The 24,413-nt window shown below is 46.3% G+C and overlaps 1 protein-coding gene across 6 annotated transcripts in view; it reads right to left on the bottom strand.

Moving 5' to 3' along the window:
- AGO4 (argonaute RISC component 4) overlaps positions 1-24,413 on the bottom strand; it is a 421,284-nt gene that overhangs the window by 116,308 nt on the left and 280,563 nt on the right. For all 6 annotated transcript variants that reach the window (XM_069223826.1, XM_069223825.1, XM_069223829.1 and 3 more), the window contains one exon: positions 22,693-22,852. In XM_069223826.1, coding sequence (XP_069079927.1) covers positions 22,693-22,852 — 160 coding nt within the window. The remainder of the gene's footprint in view (positions 1-22,692; positions 22,853-24,413) is intronic.

Raw genomic sequence — 24,413 nt, 5'->3', positions numbered from 1 at the left:
GAGTGATAGGGTATAAGAATATAAAGAGATGTCCATGCAAATGTTAATGTATATACATATGTACAAAAGATAAACTTAAACGACTACATGCTTCCGGGGAGGAGGGAGGGTGCATTTGAATCTGCAGCACTACATGCCATGAACAGATGTACACTAGGTAAGTGACATTTTCCGTTCGATGGCATGTGTAGCTGCAGACACATATGCTATGCATAGACTACAAAGCAGTTGACCCTCCCCAAAAATAAGCAGTGGCAAGCCTGGAGGAATTGAAGTTGTTTGAATTAGTGTTCGTAGGACAGCTTGGGCAACATTGGTCTGTTGCTTTGAAAATACATCTACACAATAATGTTTTGTAAATGTATGAGGAGTAGACCATGTGGCAGCTTTACATAGATCAGCCATTGTTATGTTTCCTAAGAATGCCATAGACGCACCCTTCTTTCTTGTAGAATGTGCTCTAGGTGTGATCAAAAGTTGTCTTTTTGCCTTAATGTAACACGTTTGTATGCATCTAACAATCCATCTTGCTAACCCTTGTTTAGAGATAGGATTGCCTTTATGTGGTTGCTGAAAAGCAACACAAAGTTGCTTTGTTTCCCTAAAATCTTTAGTTCTATCTATATAGTACATAAGAGCTCTTAAGATCCAGAGTATGAAGGGCTCTTGCTGCAAATGAGTCAGGCTGTGGAAAGAAGACTGGCAATTCCACTGTTTGTTTGATGTGAAAAGGAGATACTACTTTTGGGAGAAATTTAGGATTTGTTCCAAGTAGAACTATGTTTGTGTACTTGGAAAAAAGGTTACTCAAGATTGAATGCTTGTATTTCACTAACTCTTCGTAATGAAGTAATAGCTACGAGGAAGGCAACTTTCCATGTTAGAAATTTAATTTGAATTGAATTTGACAAGAGTGCATTGACTCAAAAGGTGGGCCCATGAGTCTGGTAACTACTATATTAAGACTCCAAGAAAGGACAGGTGGTGTTCTAGGTCGAATAATGCATTTTAATCCTTCCATGAAGGCTTTAACAACAGGAACTCTGAATAGAGAAGTGTTTTGAATAGTTTAAGTGTGAAGATATTGCAGTAAGGTGAATTTCAGTGGATGAAAAAGGCAAATTAGTTTTTTGTAAATTAAGCAGGTAGCATAAAATATCTTGTATTGATGCTGTAAGTGGATCAGTGTTTAGACTGACAGTAGTAAACAAATATTTTCCGTTTGTGAGCATAACATTGTCTAGAAGAAAGTTTGTGCCTGCTTAAGCACTTCCATACATTCTAATGGAAGTTTTAGGTATCCAAATTCTAGGACTTCAGGAGCCAAATCGCTAAATTGAGAGCACTGGGGTTTGGGTGCCTGATTTTACCTTTTTTTGTGTTAGCAGATCCAGTCTGTTTGGGAGTTTGGAATGAGGTACTACAGACATGTCTAGGAGTGTTGTGTACCAATGCAGTCATGCCCACGTTGGGGCTCTGAGTATCATGGTGCGAGAGGTCTGAAGTAGTTTGTTGACCAGAAAGGGAGGGAGTGGGAGAGGGGGAAAAAGCGTATGCAAATATCCCTGACCAATTGATCCATAGAGCATTGCCCTTTGATAGGGGGATGTGGATGTCTGGATGCACAGTTTTGGCCTTTTGTTTTTGCTTGTTGCGAATAAGTATTTCTGGTGTACCCCATTTTTAAAGTACTTTTAAAGTACTTGAAAATGAATCTCCCATTCGTGTGTTTGTTGGCGAATTCTGCTTAGGAGATCCGCCAGCTGATTGTGTATTCCTGGAATGTATTCTGCTACCAGATGAATGTGAACCGCCCATTTCCATATTGTCAGGGCTAAGAGGGTCAGTTGAGGTGAATGTGTCCCGCCTTGTTTTCTGAGATAATACATGGTTGTCATGTTGTCTGTTTTTATCAGACCAACCTTGTGTTTGAGAAGGGGATGAAATGCTTCTAGGGCAAGAAACGCAGCTAAATTCCAAATGTTTTATGTGAAATTCTCTGTTTGGAATCGCATTCCCCTTGAATGGTATGGTGGTGGAGATGAGCTCCCCAACCTATCATTGATGCGTCTGTTATCGTGGTCTGAGGCACAGGGTATTGAAGTGACCGGCCCTTGATTAGATTGCTGAGATTCCACAATTGAAGGGACGTGTGCGTTTGGCGGTCTATGAACACTAGATCTTGCAACTGACCGTGTGCCTGAGACCATTGTTGTAAAGGCCTCATGTTGAGTCTTGCATGTGGTACTATGGCTATGCAGGATGCCATCATTCCTAGAATCTTCATGATAAATCTTACAGTACTGTTGATTTGGCTGTATGTGCAATATGAGATTCTGGAACGCATGTTCCCTTTGTATATTTAGATATGCTAGGGCTTATTGAGTATTTAGAATAGCACTTAGGTAAGGTTGTACTTGTGCTGGTTGAAGGTGAGATTTCTGGTAATTTAGAGTGAACCCTCGTGTATGGAGGGTTTGTATTACGTACTGAGTGCGTTGACATTGTGTAAAATTTCTTGATTTTACTAGCCAATTATCTACATAAGGAAAGACTTGAATGTGTTGTCTTCTTAAGTAGGCTGCTACTACTGCTAGACATTTTGTGAACAATCTTTGGAGCTGTTATGCAGAATGGCAGAACTTTGAACTGGTAATTTCTTCCTGCTATGACAAACCTGAAGTATTTTCTGAGCTGGATGGATGGGTATATTGAAATACGCTTCTGTGAGGTCTAAAGCAGTTATGTAATATTGTGTCTGTAGTAGTGGAATGACATCCTGCAGAGTTACCATGTAAAAATGTTCTGACAGGATGTATAGACAGCGGCATGAGGTCTAGGATAGGCCTTAGAGTGCCATCTTTTTTGGGAATGAGGAAGTATAGTGAGCATACTCCTGTTCCTTGCTGAGAATGTGGGACCAAGTCTATTGCTTGTTTTAGTAATAGAGATTGTACCTCATGTTGCAACAGAACGTTGTGTTCTGGGGACAATTTGTGGTAACCTGGTGGAATGTTTGGAGGGGTGGAGAGCAATTCTAGGCAGTAGCCATTGCGGATAATTGATAACACCCAAGTGTCTGTGGTGATATTTTGCCAATTAGAGTGGAATTGCTGTAGTCTTCCCCCCACAAGAGATGTGTGAGGTGGGAGGGTGGGAAAGAAGTCACTGTTTGGATGGTGTAGTGGCTTGTTTTGAGGCTTTGAGCTTGCCTCGGTTTCTAAAATACTGTCATCCATAGGACCCTCTAAACGCCCCTCTCTGATTATCGTTGCTGCTGTTGTCCTTGCTTTGCATGGGAGGTAGAAGCTTCAGAGGATTGTTGTAAGGAAATGCCTCCTTGGCATGGTTACCCCCTGACTTTTTGCCTTTGCTGATGCTATGTTTTGAATTGAAAGTGTGCGGAGGCCTGCTAACCAGGCCCCAACACCAGTGTTCTTTCCCTAACCTGTACTTTTGTATCCACAATTGGCACACCCTGGCATCCAGATAAGTCCCTTGTAAGTGGTACCCCTGGTACCAAGGGCCCTGATGCCAAGGAAGGTCTTTAAGGGCTGCAGCATGTCTTATGCCACCCTGGAGACCCCTCACTCAGCACAGACACACTGCTTGCCAGCTTGTGTGTGCTGGTGAGAACAAAACGAGTAAGTCGACATGGCACTCCCCTCAGGGTGCCATGCCAGCCTCTCACTGCCTATGCAGGTATAGATAAGTCACCCCTCTAGTAGGCCTTACAGCCCTAAGGCAGGGTGCACTATACCATAGGTGAGGACACCAGTGCATGAGCACTGTGCCCCTACAGTGTCCAAGCAATACCTTAGACATTGTAAGTGCAGGGTAGCCATAAGAGTATATGGTCTGGGAGTCTGTTTTACACGAACTCCACAGCACCATAATGGCTACACTGAAAACTGGGAAGTTTGGTATCAAACTTCTCAGCACAATAAATGCACACTGATGCCAGTGTACATTTTATTGTAAAATACACCCCAGAGGGCACCTTAGAGGTGCCCCCTGAAACCTTAACCGACTATCTGTGTAGGCGGACTGGTTCCAGCAGCCTGCCACAACCAAGACATGTTGCTGGCCCCATGGGGAGAGTGCCTTTGTCACTCTGAGGCCAGTAACAAAGCCTGCACTGGGTGGAGATGCTAACACCTCCCCCAGGCAGGAGCTGTCACACCTGGCGGTGAGCCTCAAAGGCTCACCCCTTTGTGCCAGCACCGCAGGACACTCCAGCTAGTGGAGTTGCCCGCCCCCTCCGGCCACGGCCCCCACTTTTGGCGGCAAGGCCGGAGAAAATAATGAGAATAACAAGGAGGAGTCACTGGCCAGTCAGGACAGCCCCTAAGGTGTCCTGAGCTGAAGTGACTAACTTTTAGAAATCCTCCATCTTGCAGATGGAGGATTCCCCAATAGGATTAGGGATGTGACCCCCTCCCCTTGGGAGGAGGCACAAAGAGGGTGTACCCACCCTCAGGGCTAGTAGCCGTTGGCTACTAACCCCCCAGACCTAAACACGCCCTTAAATTTAGTATTTAAGGGCTTCCCTGAACCTAAGAAGTTAGATTCCTGAAACTACAAGAAGAAGAGGACTGCTGAGCTGAAAAACCCCTGCAGAGGAAGAACAGAAGACACCAACTGCTTTGGCCCCAGACTCACCGGCCTGTCTCCTGCCTTCCAAAGAAACCTGCTCTAGCGACACTTTCCAAGGGACCAGCGACCTCTGAACCCTCTGAGGACTGCCCTGCTTCAAGAAAGACAAGAAACTCCCGAGGACAGCGGCACTGCTCCAAAAGAACTGCAACTTTGTTTCAAGGAGCAGATTTAAAGACCCCTGCAACTCCCCGCAAGAAGCGTGAGACTTGCAACACTGCACCCGGCGACCCCGACTCGACTGGTGGAGAACCAACACCTCAGGGAGGACCCTCCGGCGACTCCAAGACTGAGTAACCAAAGTTGTCCCCCCTGAGCCCCCACAGCGACGCCTGCAGAGGGAATTCCGAGGCTCCCCCTGACCGCGACTGCCTGAACTCCATTTCCCGACAGCTGGAAAAGACCCTGCACCCGCAGCCCCCAGCACCTAAAGGAACGGAACTCCTGTGCAGGAGTGACCCCCAGGAAGCCCTCTCCCTTGCCCAGGTGGTGGCTACCCCGAGGAGCCCCCCCCCTTGCCTGCCTGCAACGCTGAAGAGATCCCTTGATCTCTCATTGATTTCCATTGAAAACCCGATGCTTGTTTCTACACTGCACCCGGCCGTCCCAGTGCCGCTGAGGGTGTACTTTTTGTGTGGACTTGTGTCCCCACCGGTGCCCTACAAACCCCCCCTGGTCTGCCCTCCGAAGACGCGGGTACTTACCTGCTGGCAGACTGGAACCGGGGCACCCCCTTCTCTCCATTGAAGCCTATGCGTTTTGGGCACCTCTTTGACCTCTGCACCTGACCGGCCCTGAGCTGCTGGTGTGGTAACTTTGGGGTTGCTCTGAACCCCCAACAGTGGGCTACCTTGGACCCAAACCTGAGACTTGTAAGTGATTTACTTACCTGACAAAACTAACAAAAACTTACCTCCCCCAGGAACTGTGAAAATTGCACTGTGTCCACTTTTAAAACAGCTTGTGTTTTATGTAAAAAGTATACATGCTAATGTGATGATTCAAAGTTCCTAAAGTACTTACCTGCAATACCTTTCAAATGAGATATTACATGTAGAATTTGAACCTGTGGTTCTTAAAATAAACTAAGGAAAGATATTTTTCTATAACAAAACTTATTGGCTGGATTTGTCTCGGAGTGTGTGTTCCTCATTTATTGCCTGTGTGTATGTACAACAAATGCTTAACACTACTCCTTTGATAAGCCTACTGCTCGACCACACTACCACAAAATAGAGCATTAGTATTATCTCTTTTTGCCACTATCTTACCTCTAAGGGGAACCCTTGGACTCTGTGCATGCTATTTCTTACTTTGAAATAGCACATACAGAGCCAACTTCCTACAATTGTGGTTTGAATCTGCCCCTAAACTGTGGCCTGCGAAAGGAGCCTCTATACGGTGACATGTATAATGCTCACATTGCTCTGGCAGTATCGGAGTCTTACCTCAGCTTTTCTATAGTCGTATCGACCTCGGGCACAAATAATTGTTTACCAAAAGGCATGTTAAGTACTGCTTGCTGAATTTCTGGTTCAAAACCAGAAGGGCGTCACCGTACATGCCTTCTTATTGTAGTGCCAGTATTTACATGGCTTATGGCCTGTCCCTTTTCTACAACCTGTTGTGCTCTCTTTTGATGCTCTTTTGGGAGGTGCTGTATGAGTTCTTGCATGTCATCCCAGTGGGCTCTATCATAGCTGGCAAGAAGTGCTTGCAAATTTACAATTCACCATTGGTTGGCCGCTTGTGTGGCCACTTGCCAGCGGCATCAAACTTCCTAATCTTATCAGGTGGAGGAGCATCCCCTGAGGATTGGCGGTTAGCCCTTTTTCTAGCTGCACTCACCACTACTGAATCTGGAGGAACTTGGTGTGTGATGTAGTCGGAGTCTGTAGGAGCTGGTTTGTACTTTGTCAATTCGTGGAGTAATTACTCTAGCTTTGACCGGCTCAATAAAAAATTTGGTCTGCATGTTTGCCTATTCCAGGCACTGATATCTAGAGTGAGTGGAAGACAGAGTATTGAACAAAAAATCCTCTTCTAGGGCTCAGTATGCATAAGCACCCCATGATAAGCAGCTCCCCTGGAAACTACCTGCGTGTATGCAGTGGAGTCCTCTGGTGGAGAAGGTTTGGAGGGGTATAAGTCAGGATCAGTATATGGAATAGGATCTGGGTCATATAGATCCCAAAGATCCACTGTATCCCCATGAGAGTACTGGGAGTGCGCTGGTGAAAGCAATGGTGGTGGAATATGTGGAGGTAAAAACGAAAGCTGTGGTGAATGAGGGGGAGAAGTAGGGACAGGTACTGGCTTCTCCATTTGCTTGGAGACTTGCTGGTGATTGAGCAGAGTCTAATTCCTCTTGAAAAGCCAGCTTTCTTTTTGTTTTCAAAGGAGGTGCAGTAACAATTCTGCCAGTCTCTGTGTACATAGATTCTGGATTGTCTCTCATCCATAACCTCCAGCATGGGTTGAATCTCAGTGTCCTCATCAGAAGGCCTGTGAGATTCTTGCACTGGCTTCGAACTTTGTTTGAGGCAGCTCGAAAGTCCGTGTTCCTCTGTATAAGAAGCTTTCTTGGGTTCAGAAGTTTGGATCTTTTTCGGTCCCGAAAATGGAGTCAGCTGTTTTGGCTCCGAAGCAGGGCGTCAAAACAGAACTTTTTAACAATTTGCTCGACTGAGGTGGACAGAGGAGTGGCCTTTTTCGGCACAGAACCCCAAGGTCGGTCGACGACAGTCTTTTTTCAGGTGGAACCATGGCCTTCTGGCAGTGGTGAACCCAAGGCCTTCAGTGTTTTTTTGTATGTGGGTGTAGGGGCAGACGTACTCACATGTTGGCCAGCAGTGATAGGCCGGTCTTCTTCAGATTCTTGCTCAGAGTCAGTGTCTCGGATGGAGACTGCTGTCTGCTCCTGTTCTTCCATGACGTCAAGATGCTCTGTACTTTGATGCCATCTCTAACCTTCTGGCTCTGATCCCTTAAGGTCTTCTTGGATTGAAACAATCGACAGGCCTCACAATCCTCTTCTCGGTGTTCTGGAGAAAGACACAGATCACAAACCAAGTGTTGGCCTGTATTAGGAAACTTCTCATGGCACCGAGGGCAGAATCAAAATGGAGTCTGATCCATCAGGCTTCCACGCAGTAGGCCCAAACAGGCCAGATTCTGGTTTGCATGCCCAGAAGGGCGAAATCTATATTACGACTGGACCATCGGTTCGAGTCTAGATGGAACGCGATCGGAAAAATACAGAAAATTATCTGAGTTTTCTAAGGTATCTGATTTGAAATCTCAGAGCGAGAGGAAACACGTCCAAACCAGACAGTGGAAAGAAAACAATCTAACAATGGAGTCTATGCCCATGCACAGTGTACCCGAGAGGAGTCACTTGATCCTGTGACTCCGAAAAGACTTCTTCGAATAAAAACAACCTGTAACACTCCGATCCCAACACTAGATGGAGGGATATGCACAGCATGTGTATCTGCAGCTACACATGCCATTGAACACAGAGATATATATATATATATATATATATACATACATACACACACACACACACACACACACACACACACACACACACACACACACACATATGTATACACAAACAGTAATAATTAGGAACTGGCACAAGAAATAACAAGCATTGGCAAGAATTAGTGAATAATAGTTAGGACTCAACCATATACTAAAATGGTGGAATGCGAAGGAAAGTCCCCCACCTAAGGATATGGAGTTGTTTAAGAGGGAACCTGGAAGTAGTTGGGACCCCTAAAAGGTGAGTACCTAAGTGACCCCCAGTGACCGGAGAGCAGAGGTATGTATCTGATTTTCCCAAGGACTAACAAGAGGACTTAGAAAATGGATTGTGCAAGAACAGGACCAGAGGAACCCAAGGGTGGATTCTGTAAGAAAAGGACCTGCAAAAGAAGGGGACAGTCCAGTCCACAATTGAGTCTTCAGTTGGGGGGGAGGTGGCACTACCCACCCTTCTGTGGACAAAGATCCTTGTCAATGGAGGAAGAACACCAGCTGTGGAGCCCAGGAGCTGCAAAGGAGTCCTTGGAGCGGTGCAGATGGTGTCCTACGTTGGTCGTTTGGTCGCAGATGGTCAGTGGTTTAGGAAAACCATCAATAAGCCTTGGCAAATGCAAGAAGCAAAAGAAGAGTTGCAAGGCTGAGGAGGACCAGCAAGGTCCAGGGGACTACACTGTAAGGAAATGCCTCCTTGGCATGGTTGCCCCCTGACTTTTTGCCTTTGCTGATGCTATGTTTACAATTGAAAGTGTGCTGAGGCCTGCTAACCAGGCCCCAGCACCAGTGTTCTTTCCCTAACCTGTACTTTTGTATCCACAATTGGCAGACCCTGGCATCCACATAAGTCCCTTGTAACTGGTACTTCTAGTACCAAGGGCCCTGATGCCAAGGAAGGTCTCTAAGGGCTGCAGCATGTCTTATGCCACCCTGGAGACCTCTCACTCAGCACAGACACACTGCTTGCCAGCTTGTGTGGGCTAGTGAGGACAAAACGAGTAAGTCGACATGGCACTCCCCTCAGGGTGCCATGCCAGCCTCTCACTGCCTATGCAGTATAGGTAAGACACCCCTCTAGCAGGCCTTACAGCCCTAAGGCAGGGTGCACTATACCATAGGTGAGGGTACCAGTGCATGAGCATGGTACCCCTACAGTGTCTAAACAAAAACCTTAGACATTGTAAGTGCAGGGTAGCCATAAGAGTATATGGTCTGGGAGTTTGTCAAACACGAACTCCACAGCACCATAATGGCTACACTGAAAACTGGGAAGTTTGGTATCAAACTTCTCAGCACAATAAATGCACGCTGATGCCAGTGTACATTTTATTGTAAAATACACCCCAGAGGGCACCTTAGAGGTGCCCCCTGAAACTTAACCAACTATCTGTGTAGGCTGACTGGTTCCAGCAGCCTGCCACACTAGAGACATGTTGCTGGCCCCATGGGGAGAGTGCCTTTGTCACTCTGAGGCCAGTAACAAAGCCTGCACTGGGTGGAGATGCTAACACCTCCCCCAGGCAGGAGCTGTAACACCTGGCGGTGAGCCTCAAAGGCTCACCCCTTTGTCACAGCCCAGCAGGGCACTCCAGCTTAGTGGAGTTGCCCGCCCCCTCCGGCCACGGCCCCCACTTTTGGCGGCAAGGCTGGAGGGAACAAAGAAAGCAACAAGGAGGAGTCACTGGCCAGTCAGGACAGCCCCTAAGGTGTCCTGAGCGGAGGTGACTAACTTTTAGAAATCCTCCATCTTGCAGATGGAGGATTCCCCCAATAGGGTTAGGATTGTGACCCCCTCCCCTTGGGAGGAGGCACAAAGAGGGTGTACCCACCCTCAGGGCTAGTAGCCATTGGCTACTAACCCCCCAACCCTAAACACGCCCTTAAATTTAGTATTTAAGGGCTACCCTGAACCCTAGAAGATTAGATTCCTGCAACTACAAGAAGAAGGACTGCCTAGCTGAAAAACCCCTGCAGAGGAAGACCAGAAGACAACAACTGCCTTGGCTCCAGAAACTCACCGGCCTGTCTCCTGCCTTCCAAAGATCCTGCTCCAGCGACGCCTTCCAAAGGGACCAGCGACCTCGACATCCTCTGAGGACTGCCCCTGCTTCGAAAAGACAAGAAACTCCCGAGGACAGCGGACCTGCTCCAAGAAAAGCTGCAACTTTGTTTCCAGCAGCTTTAAAGAACCCTGCAAGCTCCCCGCAAGAAGCGTGAGACTTGCAACACTGCACCCGGCGACCCCGACTCGGCTGGTGGAGATCCAACACCTCAGGAGGGACCCCAGGACTACTCTGATACTGTGAGTACCAAAACCTGTCCCCCCTGAGCCCCCACAGCGCTGCCTGCAGAGGGAATCCCGAGGCTTCCCCTGACCGCGACTCTTTGAATCCTAAGTCCCGACACCTGGGAGAGACCCTGCACCCGCAGCCCCCAGGACCTGAAGGACCGGACTTTCACTGGAGGAGTGACCCCCAGGAGTCCCTCTCCCTTGATCAAGTGGAGGTTTCCCCGAGGAACCCCCCCCTTGCCTGCCTGCAGCGCTGAAGAGATCCCTAGATCTCCCATTGACTTCCATTACAAACCCAACGCTTGTTTCTACACTGCACCCGGCCGCCCCCGCGCTGCTGAGGGTGAAATTTCTGTGTGGGCTTGTGTCCCCCCCGGTGCCCTACAAAACCCCCCTGGTCTGCCCTCCGAAGACGCGGGTACTTACCTGCAAGCAGACCGGAACCGGGGCACCCCCTTCTCTCCATTCTAGCCTATGTGTTTTGGGCACCACTTTGAACTCTGCACCTGACCGGCCCTGAGCTGCTGGTGTGGTGACTTTGGGGTTGCTCTGAACCCCCAACGGTGGGCTACCTTGGACCAAGAACTAAGCCCTGTAAGTGTCTTACTTACCTGGTTAACCTAACAAATACTTACCTCCCCTAGGAACTGTGAAAATTGCACTAAGTGTCCACTTTTAAAACCGCTATTTGTGAATAACTTGAAAAGTATACATGCAATTTTGATGATTTGAAGTTCCTAAAGTACTTACTTGCAATACCTTTCGAATGAGATATTACATGTAGAATTTGAACCTGTGGTTCTTAAAATAAACTAAGAAAAGATATTTTTCTATATAAAAACCTATTGGCTGGATTTGTCTCTGAGTGTGTGTACCTCATTTATTGTCTATGTGTATGTACAACAAATGCTTAACACTACTCCTTGGATAAGCCTACTGCTCGACCACACTACCACAAAATAGAGCATTAGTATTATCTCTTTTTGCCACTATCTTACCTCTAAGGGGAACCCTTGGACTCTGTGCATGCTATTCCTTACTTTGAAATAGCACATACAGAGCCAACTTCCTACATACACCTTTGGAGGGGAGTCTGGGCTGACGCTCAGCAGACATGAGACAAGCACTGGTTGCTGCAAGAGTCACGAAGCACAGGGGTACTGTCCTGCAAGACGAGGTAAGAACTCAGTCTTTCAAAATGGACAGATGGCAGAGAGGACCAAGGGGACCACTCCAGACCACCACCTGTTACGTAGGATCAACGCAGTTCCAGAGGAGAACACATCCACACTGCCAGACGTTGCTGCTGTAGGTGCCTTGCAGATGCAGGGCAGTGACTCCTCCTCTCCAAGTGAGATTCCTTCTTGCTTCAGGCTAAAGTCTCACCAACCCCAGAGGATGCACAGCTGAGGAAATGTTGCAGTGGCCTGAATGAGCCGGAGAAACAATGTTGCAAGGCAAGGTCGTCTCAGTAGTTGCAGTCTTGTCGGGTCCTGAAAAGTCTAGTTGCAATTCCAGTGGCCAGAAGTAGAAGTAAACGATGTAGAGGAGTCCGGGTGGAGTCTTGAACATTGAATCTGGGGACCCATCCGCGAGGGAGTCCCTAAATAGCCCTAAAAGGCAGTTTGGTCACGTTGCAACGTGACCACCTATCAGGAAGGGGGTCTCCAACGTCACCTGCCGGACCTGGCCACTCAGATGCTACCAGGGGCCTCTGCATATCTTGGTTTCAAGATGGCAGAATCGAGTGGCCACCTGGAGGAGCTCTGAGTACCACCGTTCGGGTGGTGATGAACAGGGGAGTAGTCACTCCCCTTTCCTTTGTCCAGTTTCGCACCAAAGAAAGAACCGGGGGTCCATGGACTGGTGCAAACTGGTTTAAGCAAAGAGGGCACCAAATGTGCCCTTCAAAGCAAACCAAGGTACCCCTGCCAAGCCTTGTAACACCTATTTCCAAGGAAGAGGGTGTTGCCTCCCCTCTTTCATAGGAAATCCTTTGTTCTGCCTTCCCCTGCCTGAGCTGGTCAAGCAGCAGAAGGGGGATAAGACATTTTCAATTGCCTTACCACTCAATCATTAAAATAAAAAAATACAAATAATTTAAAAAAAAAAATATATATATATATATATATATATATATATATATATATATATATATATATATATATATATATTAAGGTGCCCTCTGGGGTGTATTTTACAATATAATGTACACTGGCATCAGTGTGCATTTATTGTGCTGAGAAGTTTGATACCAAACTTCCCAGTTTTCAGTGTAGCCATTATGGTGCTGTGGAGTTAGTGTTTGACAGACTCCCAGACCATATACTCTTCTGGCTACCCTGCACTTACAATGTCTAAGGTATTGCTTAGATACTGTAGGGGCACAGTGCTCATGCACTGGTGCCCTCACCTATGGTATAGTGCACCCTGCCTTAGGGCTGTAAGGCCTGCTAGAGGGGTGACTTATCTATACTGCATAGGCAGTGTGAGGTTGGCATGGCACCCTGAGGGGAGTGCCATGTCGACTTACTTGTTTTATCCTCACCAGCACACACAAGCTGGCAAGCAGTGTGTCTGTGCTGAGTGAGGGGTCCCCAGGGTGGCATAAGATATGCTGCAGCCCTTAGAGACCTTCCCTGGCATCAGAGCCCTTGGTACCAGGGGTACCAGTTACAAGGGATTTACCTGGATGCCAGGGTGTGCCAATTGTGAAAACAAAAGTACAGGTTAGGGAAAGAACACTGGTGCTGGGGCCTGGTTAGCAGGCCTCAGCACACTTTCAATCAAAACATGGCATCAGCAAAAGGCAAAAAGTCAGGGGGTAACCATGCCAAGGAGGCATTTCCTTACACAATGCAGATAACTCGCGACACGTCAAACGCTGCTTGTTAAAATGAAAGAAAACAAAAGCAAAGGCAACGGTCTCAAAGGCGAGATATACGTCTTTGCCAATTTTGTAGTCAGGCAAACCTGCAGAAAAACTGGATGAGTGCCACTGCAAGTGGCTTTACATCATCTGAACTGTGTTACACGGTCCCTTTGCACATAACCAGGCAGTTACAAAACAAAGAATGCAGGTCTTTTCTAGAACATACAATTTATTATGGTTTTGTACATAGCACCAGCCTATTGCCTCTGGGTGACTTGAAACTGCTTTAGAATACCAAATCAACACGCAGGTGTTAGTGGCAGGTACCAATGTGGTTCAGAAACGTGTTCAGGCGCAACATGGTTCAAAAATGTGTCTAGGTTAGCATGCAAACAGATTCCCTGCACGACATCTCTAGCGCATGTAGTGCTTGTGCAGGGTGGGCTACGACCCTCAGTAGAACTGAGGGGTGGGCTATGCTTCTCGTTCATAATGTGGCCAGTGCCTTAGCTGAAACAGGCCTCGTTTGGATGTTACCTTTGTTCAGCTTTAGTCCCAACGCCACGCTAACCAGGGGGCAGCTGACAGTCCTGTATGTCCTCAAAAAAGATGAATGGGTTTGGTACCTGCCGCGCAGGGATCACTCTTTCTAACCCTGACTAGGTCTAAAAGCGCCTGGACGTTCATCACCACAAGATGTCTGACAACACCGCGTGAAACCAAGTACATCCGAGGGCATCTGCTCCGTGCGAGCGCAGTAAGGGGTCTGTTAGTTATAATAAAAAGTGTCTGCTCATTATTGTGTTGTCCACTGTGAAGACTGGCCCTGCACGAGCAGTAGACAGTTCAATGAAAAGCCCACAGGATTATTGAATATACATTTCTACGAGTTTTCCATTTTTCGTTCGTTTCTGGGAAGTTGCGGCTGCAAAAGCTAAATTATTATGAAACTGGTGTGAAGAAAGGGTACACACAAATTTTAAAAAGGGAGTTTTTGTCCGCTGTTGGCGAAGCATCAGTACCCAAACAACACAACGCATGGCTAATAGAAGCCACAGAAAACATTTCATTAGATATATCTTCTCCCCGTGCCCCCAGGGTGTACTGATACGAGTTATACCAGGCACGGCTGGACCCCTCTCCAAACGGACAGAAAATTAATCTGAAAAGACATACGAAGCGCACTGTGCGACGCACCCTGTGCAGGCCGACAGACTGGGCGAGTGTGAAGGTCTCCTGTCGTGATCTGGCCCTTAAATGACATTTTGCATGACGTGCGGCCGCCATTTTAAATTGGGTCAATATACATTAAAATTCTTAATGGTAGCGATTTGTCTGCGCATCGGCAGCGCGTACATAGGAATCAATATAAATAGTTGTTACGATTCTCTTTGCGCAGGGCGGGGGCAAACAGTCGCCTCGGAAAACAGCCTCAAACATTTGACCTTGGTCTTTGCACAACAAATGTAACGAAAGAACATGACTTACCAGTCCTGTTCACAGAAGCGGGCTAGAGTGACTGAAAACACCGTACGCTTTGGTCAAATGCTCTTAGAGAAAGGGGACTAGTAGTCCCTAAACAGATGCTCAAATGGGACAAGAGGAAAGGCACAGGTACTAGGGCCCTGCTTTTTGGAACGGACGAAAAGATGGGACAGAGGAAGAATTGACCACTAGCAAGCAAGGATTTTGTACCGAAACAAGCAAAGGAAAAGCAGAGAGCCCACAAAGTATATACTAAAGTATAGACAAGAGTTCTCGAATACTCAACCTATAAAAAGGGGCTTAAAAAGTGAAGGGTACTGCAAAAAAAAAAAAAAAAAAAGTTTCCTACAGCAAACTTGTGGCAACACTCCGGGCATTAGCAAAACTAGGTGTTCTCAATATCACTTGTACCTGGGGGTCCCCTGCCAGTGCATTCTGTCTTTCTTCGACGGGTAGCCTCATTCTCCTAACTTCTCTATGGGAAGAAAAACCTGACTATTTTTCCCAAATTAAACCTCTTATGATCGTGATGTTGATGGTTTCCCTCCAGAACTTCAATACTGTTTTCAACAAACAGTTAGTATATCCTTTTTTCGACGACAGATAATTTTCCAATGCTTTCATATCTAATGGTGGAAAAAAAAAAAACACTAGAAGATAGCGACCACAGATGGAGGCTTCTGTGGATGGGTGTTTGATGTCAGTAGAGGTTGAACTATGCACCAAATGGTGAGGATAGTCGATAAACCACACCCCCCTCCCCAATCTCCCCCCCGATCCCCCCCCCCCCCCCAAAAAAAAAAAAAAAGAAGAATATACAAGAGGAAAGTTCAGGACCCAGCAACTAGAGGACGGAATAATGAAAAGCATGTGAATCCAGAAAAGATTCATGCTGCAAAACAGACAGAGGCTGCACAGGCATGGACTGCACCTCCTGGCTGTCAAAGGAGCCTAATGTGCCTGCACTGTCCTGCTTGTGGAAAAGCAGTCTGCAGCACCTAGCTGAAGCAAGAGACTCCAAGGGATCAGTTGGGTGACCTGTTTCCAGCACGGGCCAGAACAACTGAAGAAGCCTGCGGGGCTAAGTTGGCATCCAAGAAAATTCACACTGCTGCCAACTGCTGTTTTACAGCTCCAGATAACAGGACCTGAAGCTCAAAGTTGCACCTGAGTCGCTCGGGAGAGTGAGTGCAGGTAGGTCACACAGAAGACTAGTTAATGCACAGCAAATGATTTGGCTGTGACCAGACTACCTGACAACTGGTAGTCCAGTAGACACCTCCCCCCACCAGAATGACCACATTGCATCCACGAGCATCCTGCATCCCTTGCATAAGGACCACTTCCATTGGAACCTACAGCACAACGGTAAAAGTTCCTAAAAAGGACTAAAGGCTGCTTTCCATGCCAAAGTAACAATTTCTGAGGACCTTGCTGATCCCCTTGACCAGCTCCTTTGGAGTTCTGCGCCCAAACTGATAGAAACTTTCAGCTAGTTGCATGGCTATGTGTCAAATTTGGGGAATTTGCCATTGTCCACGGTTGATTAAAAACTACATATTTACTGTACCTTGTAAAATCTATATACTAGGAACCCTCAAGTAGATCACTTTCACTGGTGTCTAAAAATAGTCTATTTTTATAAATTGGTGTCCGATTTGAGAGTCTTTTTCTTCACATTTCTTGGTGCTGTTTACATGCTTTACCACTTGTTCCTTTGTGTAAGCCTTGTTGCGCAGAGCCACAGCTACCTAGGGTTGCGCTGAAGGTTCAATAAACAAAACCTACTTGTTCTAAAGAGGTTAAGTATTACTCCGAGGTCGAAGAGCTGTGCATGAAAGGTCAGCAATAATGAGTCTTGCAGCTCATACTTGAAGTGTCCAAACCAGATGGAAGAAAAATGAGGTGGAGCCTGTATCCTTGTGCACTGCAGACTAGGGAAGGAGTAACAGATCTTACGGCAGTCTTTCAAACAAAAACAAGTTGCAACCTCTGAGCCCAACTCTAGATGAACATGAGCAGCAAGCACATATCTACATTCACACGTGGTACACAAAAAACAATTACGAACTGCTTAAGTGAAAGAGAAATCTGATCGGTATTCTTACACTTTTGGAATTGTCAATCCTGCACTCAAACAACCTTCCCCTCCCCACCTCCCCACCCCCCCCCAAAAAAAAAAAAAAAAAAAAAAAAAAAAAAAAAAGTGGATCCTAGCAGTAGCTAGCTGTGAAGTGAGGAAGAAAGGGTACAGAATATTCCAACTACATCAATATCTCAGTATTGGGAAGCATCAACGAGAAAGCAACTGAAAAACATTTAGGTAACATTTCAGGGTTGGGGGACAGATCTACCACAGTGGAGGAATTTATAAAACTGAGGTTCATCACTTGCATTTATGCTGCAGGGAAGAATATGGTTGGGGCAAGGGGTGCAAAATATGGCACTTTATAGGATTATTCTGTAAGGAACGGATTAGGTTACTTACCCTGTAAGCATCAGTTTGTGGCATGTAGTGCTGTAAATTCACCTGCTCCGCATACTCATGCCATCTACTGTTGGGTCTGGAGTGGTGCAAGTTGTTTTTCTTCGAAGAAGTGTCAATTCATGAGCTCAAGCGACAACTTCCCTCAGTAATATTGTGCATGGCCATTAACTCCTTTGTTAGACTAGTTTCCCGCAGGCAGGTGAGAAAGGAGTGGAAGGAATGTGTAGGAAGAGATGTCCATGCAATGTGTAAATAGATATGTAAAAATATATACATGTATAATGTAACTGCTACAGTCACAGGTGTCCACGGAGGAGTGCGCAAGTGGATCTACAACACTACATACCACGATCAGATGCTTGATAGGGTAACAATCCTTCCAATGGCATGTGTGGCTCTGCATAGCGAGTAAAGCAGTTCCTCCTTAGAAGCTGTGGCTAGCCTGTGGGAGTTGCAGGTGTCTGGAAGAGGGTACGTAGCACTGCCTGACCTGCACTGGCTTGTTGGCATGCTAAAATATCCACATAGTACTGTTTTGTGAAGGTGTGCGGTGTAGACCATGTAGCTGCTTTACAAATGTCAGCTATAGGAATGTTTCCAAGGAAGGTCATAGTAGCTCCCTTTTTATGAGTGGAGTGTGCTCTAGGATAAACAGGTAACTGACTTGATTTTAATGTAGCAAGTTAGAATACTTTTGACTATCCATCTGGCTATGCCCGATTTGGATGTTGGGTTGCCTTTTTGAGGTGGAGAAAAGGCAACAACGTTTTTTAATTTTCCTAAAAGTTTAGTTCTGTCTATGTAGTACACAAGTGCTCTTTTGACAGAGGGTGTGAAGAGCTCTTTCTACAACAGAATCTGGTTGTGAGAAAAAAACGTGCGCTCAAGGACTGATGTGAAACTGATTTAGGATTTGTTAAAAGAACTTTGTCTCTATGAATTTAAAAGAAAGGACCTTCCAAGGTTAGTGCCTGGAGCTCATGTACACATCTGAGTGAAGTGAAGTCGTCTAAGAAAGTCACCTTCGATGAGAGTAACTGAAGTGGGCATGAGTGAAGCGACTCAAATCGGGACCCATGTGTCTAGTGAGTACAATGTTAAGGTTCCACAAGGGCCCCCTGCTCCAAGCCCCAAATCACCCCCCTCTTGGCCTGTTTTTGTAATTAATACACAGCTGTCATGTCCGACTAGGACAAGCTTGTGCGACAGGTGAGAAAGGTGGGCTTTCAATGCTGGGAATACTGCCTAAAGCACCAGTTAGTTGGTGTAGAGACAGATGTTTGGCATCCAAGACCAGGAGCTGTCAAGTCCTGGAGGTGTGCACCCCAACCTGTCCTTGATGTGTCTGTGGTCAGTCTCATGTGAGGAACAGGGTCTAGAAAAGGCTACCCCTTCAAGAGGCTGCTGGTGTTCCACCATTGCAGAGTACAGGGAGTTTGGCAGTCTAACACTAGATCTTCCAGGTGAACAGGAGACTAAGACCATTGGTGAGACAGACTTTGCTGTAGGGGACACGTGTAGTCTGGCTTGGGGAACTATGGCAATTCAAGAAGCCATCACCCCTAAGCGACGCACTATGTTCCATATCATATAGGATTGTTTTACCTGAAACTGAGGTATAAGTGTCTGAAAATGATGAATGCGAGCTGGATGAATGCTTACCCTGTGCATTCAAAATTGCTCCCAAGTAAGGTTGAATTTGTAGCAGTTGGAGATGGGATTTGGGAATGTTGAGGGTGAACCCTTGTTTGTAAAGATCCACTGTCACCCGAGTATGTTGTAGGCACTGATGCAGTGTACTGGCTTTGATAACCCAGTTGTCCAGTTAAGAAAACTGGTGGACGTTTTGCCTTCACAGGTGTGCTGCAACAACTGCTAAATATTTTGTGAACACCCTGGGAGCAGCAGTGACCCTGAAGGGAAGGACTTTGAACCAATGTTTGTGTGCAATGACAAATCATAAGTATGTTCAGTGTGCAGGGTGAATTGGTATGTGAAAGTAGGCATCCTTTAGATCTAGAGCTGTCAAAGTCACCTTGCTGTGGGAGTGGAATGACATTCTGAAGAGTGACCAAGTGGAAGTGTTCTGATCAGATGCAAGTATTGGTGTGAGGGATCCGCCCTTTTTTTGGGGAATCAGGAAGTATACTCCTGAACCTTGGTGTTGGGGAAGAACGGGCCCTATAGCCCTTTTGAGAACGGCTTGGACCTCTTGCTTGAAAAGCGCTAAGTGTTCCTGCAAAAACCTGTGGGTGCGAGGGGGAATATTGGTAGGTGCGGTAATGAGCGCCAGACAATACCCATGTTGGATAGTGGCAAGGACCCATTGGTCTGTGGTGATTGTGTCCCAGATTGTTTGAAAGCGTTGGAGGCTTCTCCGGCAGGTGTTGGATGGTAGGGGTGAAGTTATAGTTACTGTTTGGCAGTAGACAAGGATCCGCATGTGCCAGTACTCCATCTCCCTTTATTTGACCCCTTGTAGGAACCTCAGAAGTCGCCTCTACTGTAGGACTGGGGCTGTCTGCTCAGATGTGGAAGGCTCTGATGTGGAGGATTTGTTTGTCCCCCTGTTACCTGGGTGACGAAAGGAACCTCAGTGTGTAGGAGTTTGGAGGGCACCCATGGCCTTGACAGTTTCATTCATCTTGTCAAGTTTTGTATCCACTTGTGCTCCAAACTGATGCTATTTGTCAAAGGGCATGATCAAAACTGCCTGTTGGGCTTCTGGCTTTAAGCTCGAGCACCAAAGCAGAGCATTCCTTCTCAAGAGGATACTTGTGTTAATCCCCTAGGCTGCGTATGCTGCATGGAGGGCACATCGGATAGAGTTGTTCATGATAATTTTGCCCTCTGAGAAAATCGGTTGTCCCAATCTACAGTTTTCTTCATGGGGGTATTGTAACAATGTCTCCATCTCATCCCAATGTGCCCGATCCTATTAGGCCAAAAGGGCTTGAGACTTGGCAATGCACCAATGATTGTGCTGCCATCCTCTTTCCTGCAGCATCAATTTGTTTACTCTCCTTTTCTGGGTGAGGAGAATCCCCAGTGGGTTGACTATTAGACTGCTTACGAGCAGGGATGGCCACTAAACAATTGGGTGATACTGATGCCCTGATGTAAAGTAGATGTGAAGGGTCTGCCTTCTATTTCTTATCCACCTGTGGTGTGATCACTATTGAGCACACAGGCTCCTAAAATATGTCCTCCACATGTCTATGCATGCTAGGTAGCATGGGAAGATAGTGTGTCCGTAAGCGTGGTGGAGAGAGTATTGAACAAGAAGTTCCATGGGCTGTTTGTGAACTTCTACATGCTGGAATGCAGCCATCCTAGAAACCACCTGCTGATAGGAGATAGTGTCCTCTAGAGGGGAGGCGCGAGCAGGTTAGAGATCTGTGTTATTTGGGTACAATGGGATCAGGGTCATAGGCATGCCATGGATCTGCATCAGGAGGGCTCCCTAAACCCTAGTGTGAAACAGTGGTGATTTCCTGAGGTGTCATCCCCTTGCATAGGTGACTGAGGTGGAGTGTGAGAAGAGGATGGTGGAGGTGATGGAGAAGGTCGGCGAGCTGGGCTAGTAGTCTTGTTCTTTGTCTCCTCTTTGCAGGGCCAGGAATGTCCAGAGCCTCCTCAAAAGTCGATTTCCTCTTTGAAAGCATGAGAGAGGAAGGTGTAGCAATGATGCAGCCTATGCCTTTTGAATTTTTAAGTTTGTGCTGTCTGGCGTCAATCTTCTCAAGAATTGGCTTGACTAATGAAGAACTGGTGGAAGAGTGGCCTGATTCCCTGGATTATGAGGTTTTCAGTTTGAAGGCTTCGGTGCTGAAGAGTTGTGCTTCAGGATCCTGGTCGGTGGAAGCAGCGGGCTGACTGATCAGTGCAGAGCTTCGGCTCGGCACTGAAGCGATGTCTGTCCAAGGTGATCAAGGTCAAACCTGGGGCTGAGGTTTTAGCTTTTGCGGTCACTTTTGGCACGGAGCAAGAAGGCAGGGTGGCCGAAACGGTCTTTTGGAACAGACCATGGCCTGATGGCAATGGTGGACCGGTGACCTCTAGAGCAGGCTGTAAGGCCTTAGAGAGTTTTTTGGGGGGGCTAGCAGGGGCCACAGTACTCACAAGTTGGGCAGAGGGAAGTTCTTGGGTTTCGATGTCAAACTTCACATCTGACTGAGCTCTCAGATGGAAAAAGCATCCTCTTCCTGAGCAAGTTCTTCCCTGAAGAGGTCCAGAGTGCCATCCAGTGCATTCTGAGCTATTTCCAGCCGACGAGCCCTTTGGTACCGAAAGGTCTTTTTTTGGATCTAAAAGATTAACAAGCACTGCAGTCGACTTCACGGCGGTCTGGAGAGGGGCAAAGGTTGCACATGAGGTGTTTATTGGTGTGCAGAAACCTCGTGTAGCACCCAGGACAGAAGCAGAATGGAATTTGTTCCATCAGTGAACAATGTCTGGTGATACTGGACCCACACCAAAGGTAGGCCCGAGACAGGCGCTAAAGGTTAGAAGGGCAGTCGGTCACAGCCCGAACCAACGAAAAGGATAAAGACAGAGCACTGAGATAGAAATGTGTGATCGAATACAATACTTCTGGAACAGAAAACCGATTGAAAACCAAACGTTGTAAAAAAGACTGAATGGATGCAGACGTCCCAACACTGTGGCAGAGAGAAAACTATCTAAAAAGAATGGATATTCATGCACAATATCACTGAGAAAAGGAGTCATTCGATCTTGTGACTCAACGCGCTTCTTCAAAGAAAAACAACTTGCACTACTCAGGACCAAACACAAGAGGAGAACGCAAAGCATGTGGATCTCCAGCCACACATGCCATCGAACATATATACTTTTAGTACAGTGCTTCAAATACTACAGTCCTCCTTCCCCACCACTCGATTCTGAACCCACCATTAAAAAAGATTTTCAGAAAGCCAATTGTAACCTTGAAAATGTTAACCACCAGCAGAAAAAAAAAAACACACATCACAACATTTGCATAGCACATTCCGAGCACTGGTAAGGTCCTGTGGCACTTTCAGAATCTTGGCACTCTGAGAATGATTAACAGGCATCACATAAATGCAAAGTGCTCAGTTGATACTGTAATTTGGTAGCATTCAGTACTGCTTAAAGGCAGACCTATTGAACTGTGGCCAGCAACACTGAGCAGACTAATGTATTGTTTCAGATGTGCAGAACAAACAGATTTATTTTGTTAAATTCATTTCTAATGGACAGTTTCCTTGCCTGCACAGTGTAGGATACAAAAGAAAAAATGAACAGTACAACCTAATTACCTGCACCAGACTAGACCAGCATAATAAAATGGGTGTTTGAGCACCACCTTACCGCTGATGTGGCACCAGGACATTGTTGATTCCACCGAGCTTTGCATTTATTTTCAGGCAGAGGTTTGACAGGGTCTGAGGGGAGGTCTTGACCACGTTTTTCACTTGAACACACTGTGTGGCCATACCAAGTAGAGTGTCCCCTACTCGTTTCACCTCAGCTGAATGTGGGAACAATCAATATTAAATCATAAATCGGTGCCTTAAAGAGCTGTGTCTTCAGCAACCAGCATGTTAGTTACAGAAATAAGATTATTGGGGGTGGAAGTGTCCTTCTCAAAGAACAAGGCCACCACCTGCAAGATGTTGCGCTAATTGGATATACATGTGCTCAAACAATAACTTGACACAAAGCAGTTTGGCTTAAATCAACGCCAATGTGTAAAGTGTTTTAGTGCATACACAGTGGAAGTCACACAAAACACAATAAGACTCCATAACCAGTTTTAAATTAAGGACAATACAATAATCCGATAAGGCAATATGAATTTTTAACGAGTTAAGTGAAAATTGTGCAAAATGCATAAACTAATAGTTAATGGTAGCCTTAGACCAGAGCCTACGCACCATTTGTGGCCAACCGCAATGGAGCCCTCATTGGATACCACATGTAGATTGGTCACAGTAAATATTTATGTCAAAATATATATATTTTTTTTTAAACTAACTTTGAGAAGAAAAATCCTTGTAGACTGGGCCACCATAGAAAATGAAGCCACCACCTTGAACCAAAGGGCAGCTATTTAAAGCAGGTTGGTAGCTTTTCTACTGAAAAGTTTTGAGTCACAATGCAGAATGGATCTTAGTCCGTTTTTTTTCTGATTTGAGAGCTTTGACCGGGACGAAGCTGATCATATCTTTTTTGACCAACGGCCCCTTTGAGCCCTGGAGGAGAATATTTTCAGTTTTCAAACTTTCTTCTGGTACCCAGTCAACCGTAGGACTACAATCCCCGACTAAATGGAATGGGTTGTCAGACAAAATAAACAACTCGACAACAAACATGAAAGAAAGACTGTTATACCATGAACAGAGATGGGTCTGGAGATTACACACTGACAACAGGCCTCAATGATGAGATCCAATGGTCCACCCTGTAGGAATACACCTGCACTCCCCTTTACCCTCCCCTGTTCCCTGTCCGTCGTCACCGGTTGCGTTTAACCCCTTTGCTGCCAGGCCTTTTCCCCCTCCTGTGCCATGCCTTTTCCCCCCCGACTGTGCCAGGCCTTTTTTTGATTATTTGGAATAGTTCTCGCTTAGGCCCTCATAACTTTTTGTCCACATAAGCTATCCATGCCATATTTGCGTCTTTTTTTTTCCAACATCCTAGGGATTCTAGAGGCACCCAGACTTTGTGGGTTCCCCTGAAGGAGGCCAAGAAATTTGCCAAAATACAGTGAAAAGTTCGTTTTTTAAAAATAAAATGGGAAAAAGGGGCTGCAGAAGAAGGCTTGTGGGTTTTTCCCTGAAAATGGCATAAAAAAGGGTTTGCAGTGCTAAAATCACCAGCTTCACAGCTTTCAGGAACAGGCAGACTTGAATTGGAAAACCCAATTTTTTAATACAATTTTGACATTGTACTGGGACATTCCCCATTTTTACTATTTTTTGTGCTTTCAGCCTCCTTCCAGTTAGTGACCAAAATGGGTGAGAAACCAATGTAAACATTTCTGAAAAGTAGACAAAATTCTGAATGCAGCAAGGGGTCATTTGTGTAGA

This window comes from Pleurodeles waltl, chromosome 3_1, assembly GCF_031143425.1.
Source record: "Pleurodeles waltl isolate 20211129_DDA chromosome 3_1, aPleWal1.hap1.20221129, whole genome shotgun sequence".
NCBI classification, from domain to species: domain Eukaryota; kingdom Metazoa; phylum Chordata; class Amphibia; order Caudata; family Salamandridae; genus Pleurodeles; species Pleurodeles waltl.
Note: the sequence above shows the minus strand (reverse complement) of the source record. Positions and strands in the feature narration are given on the sequence as shown.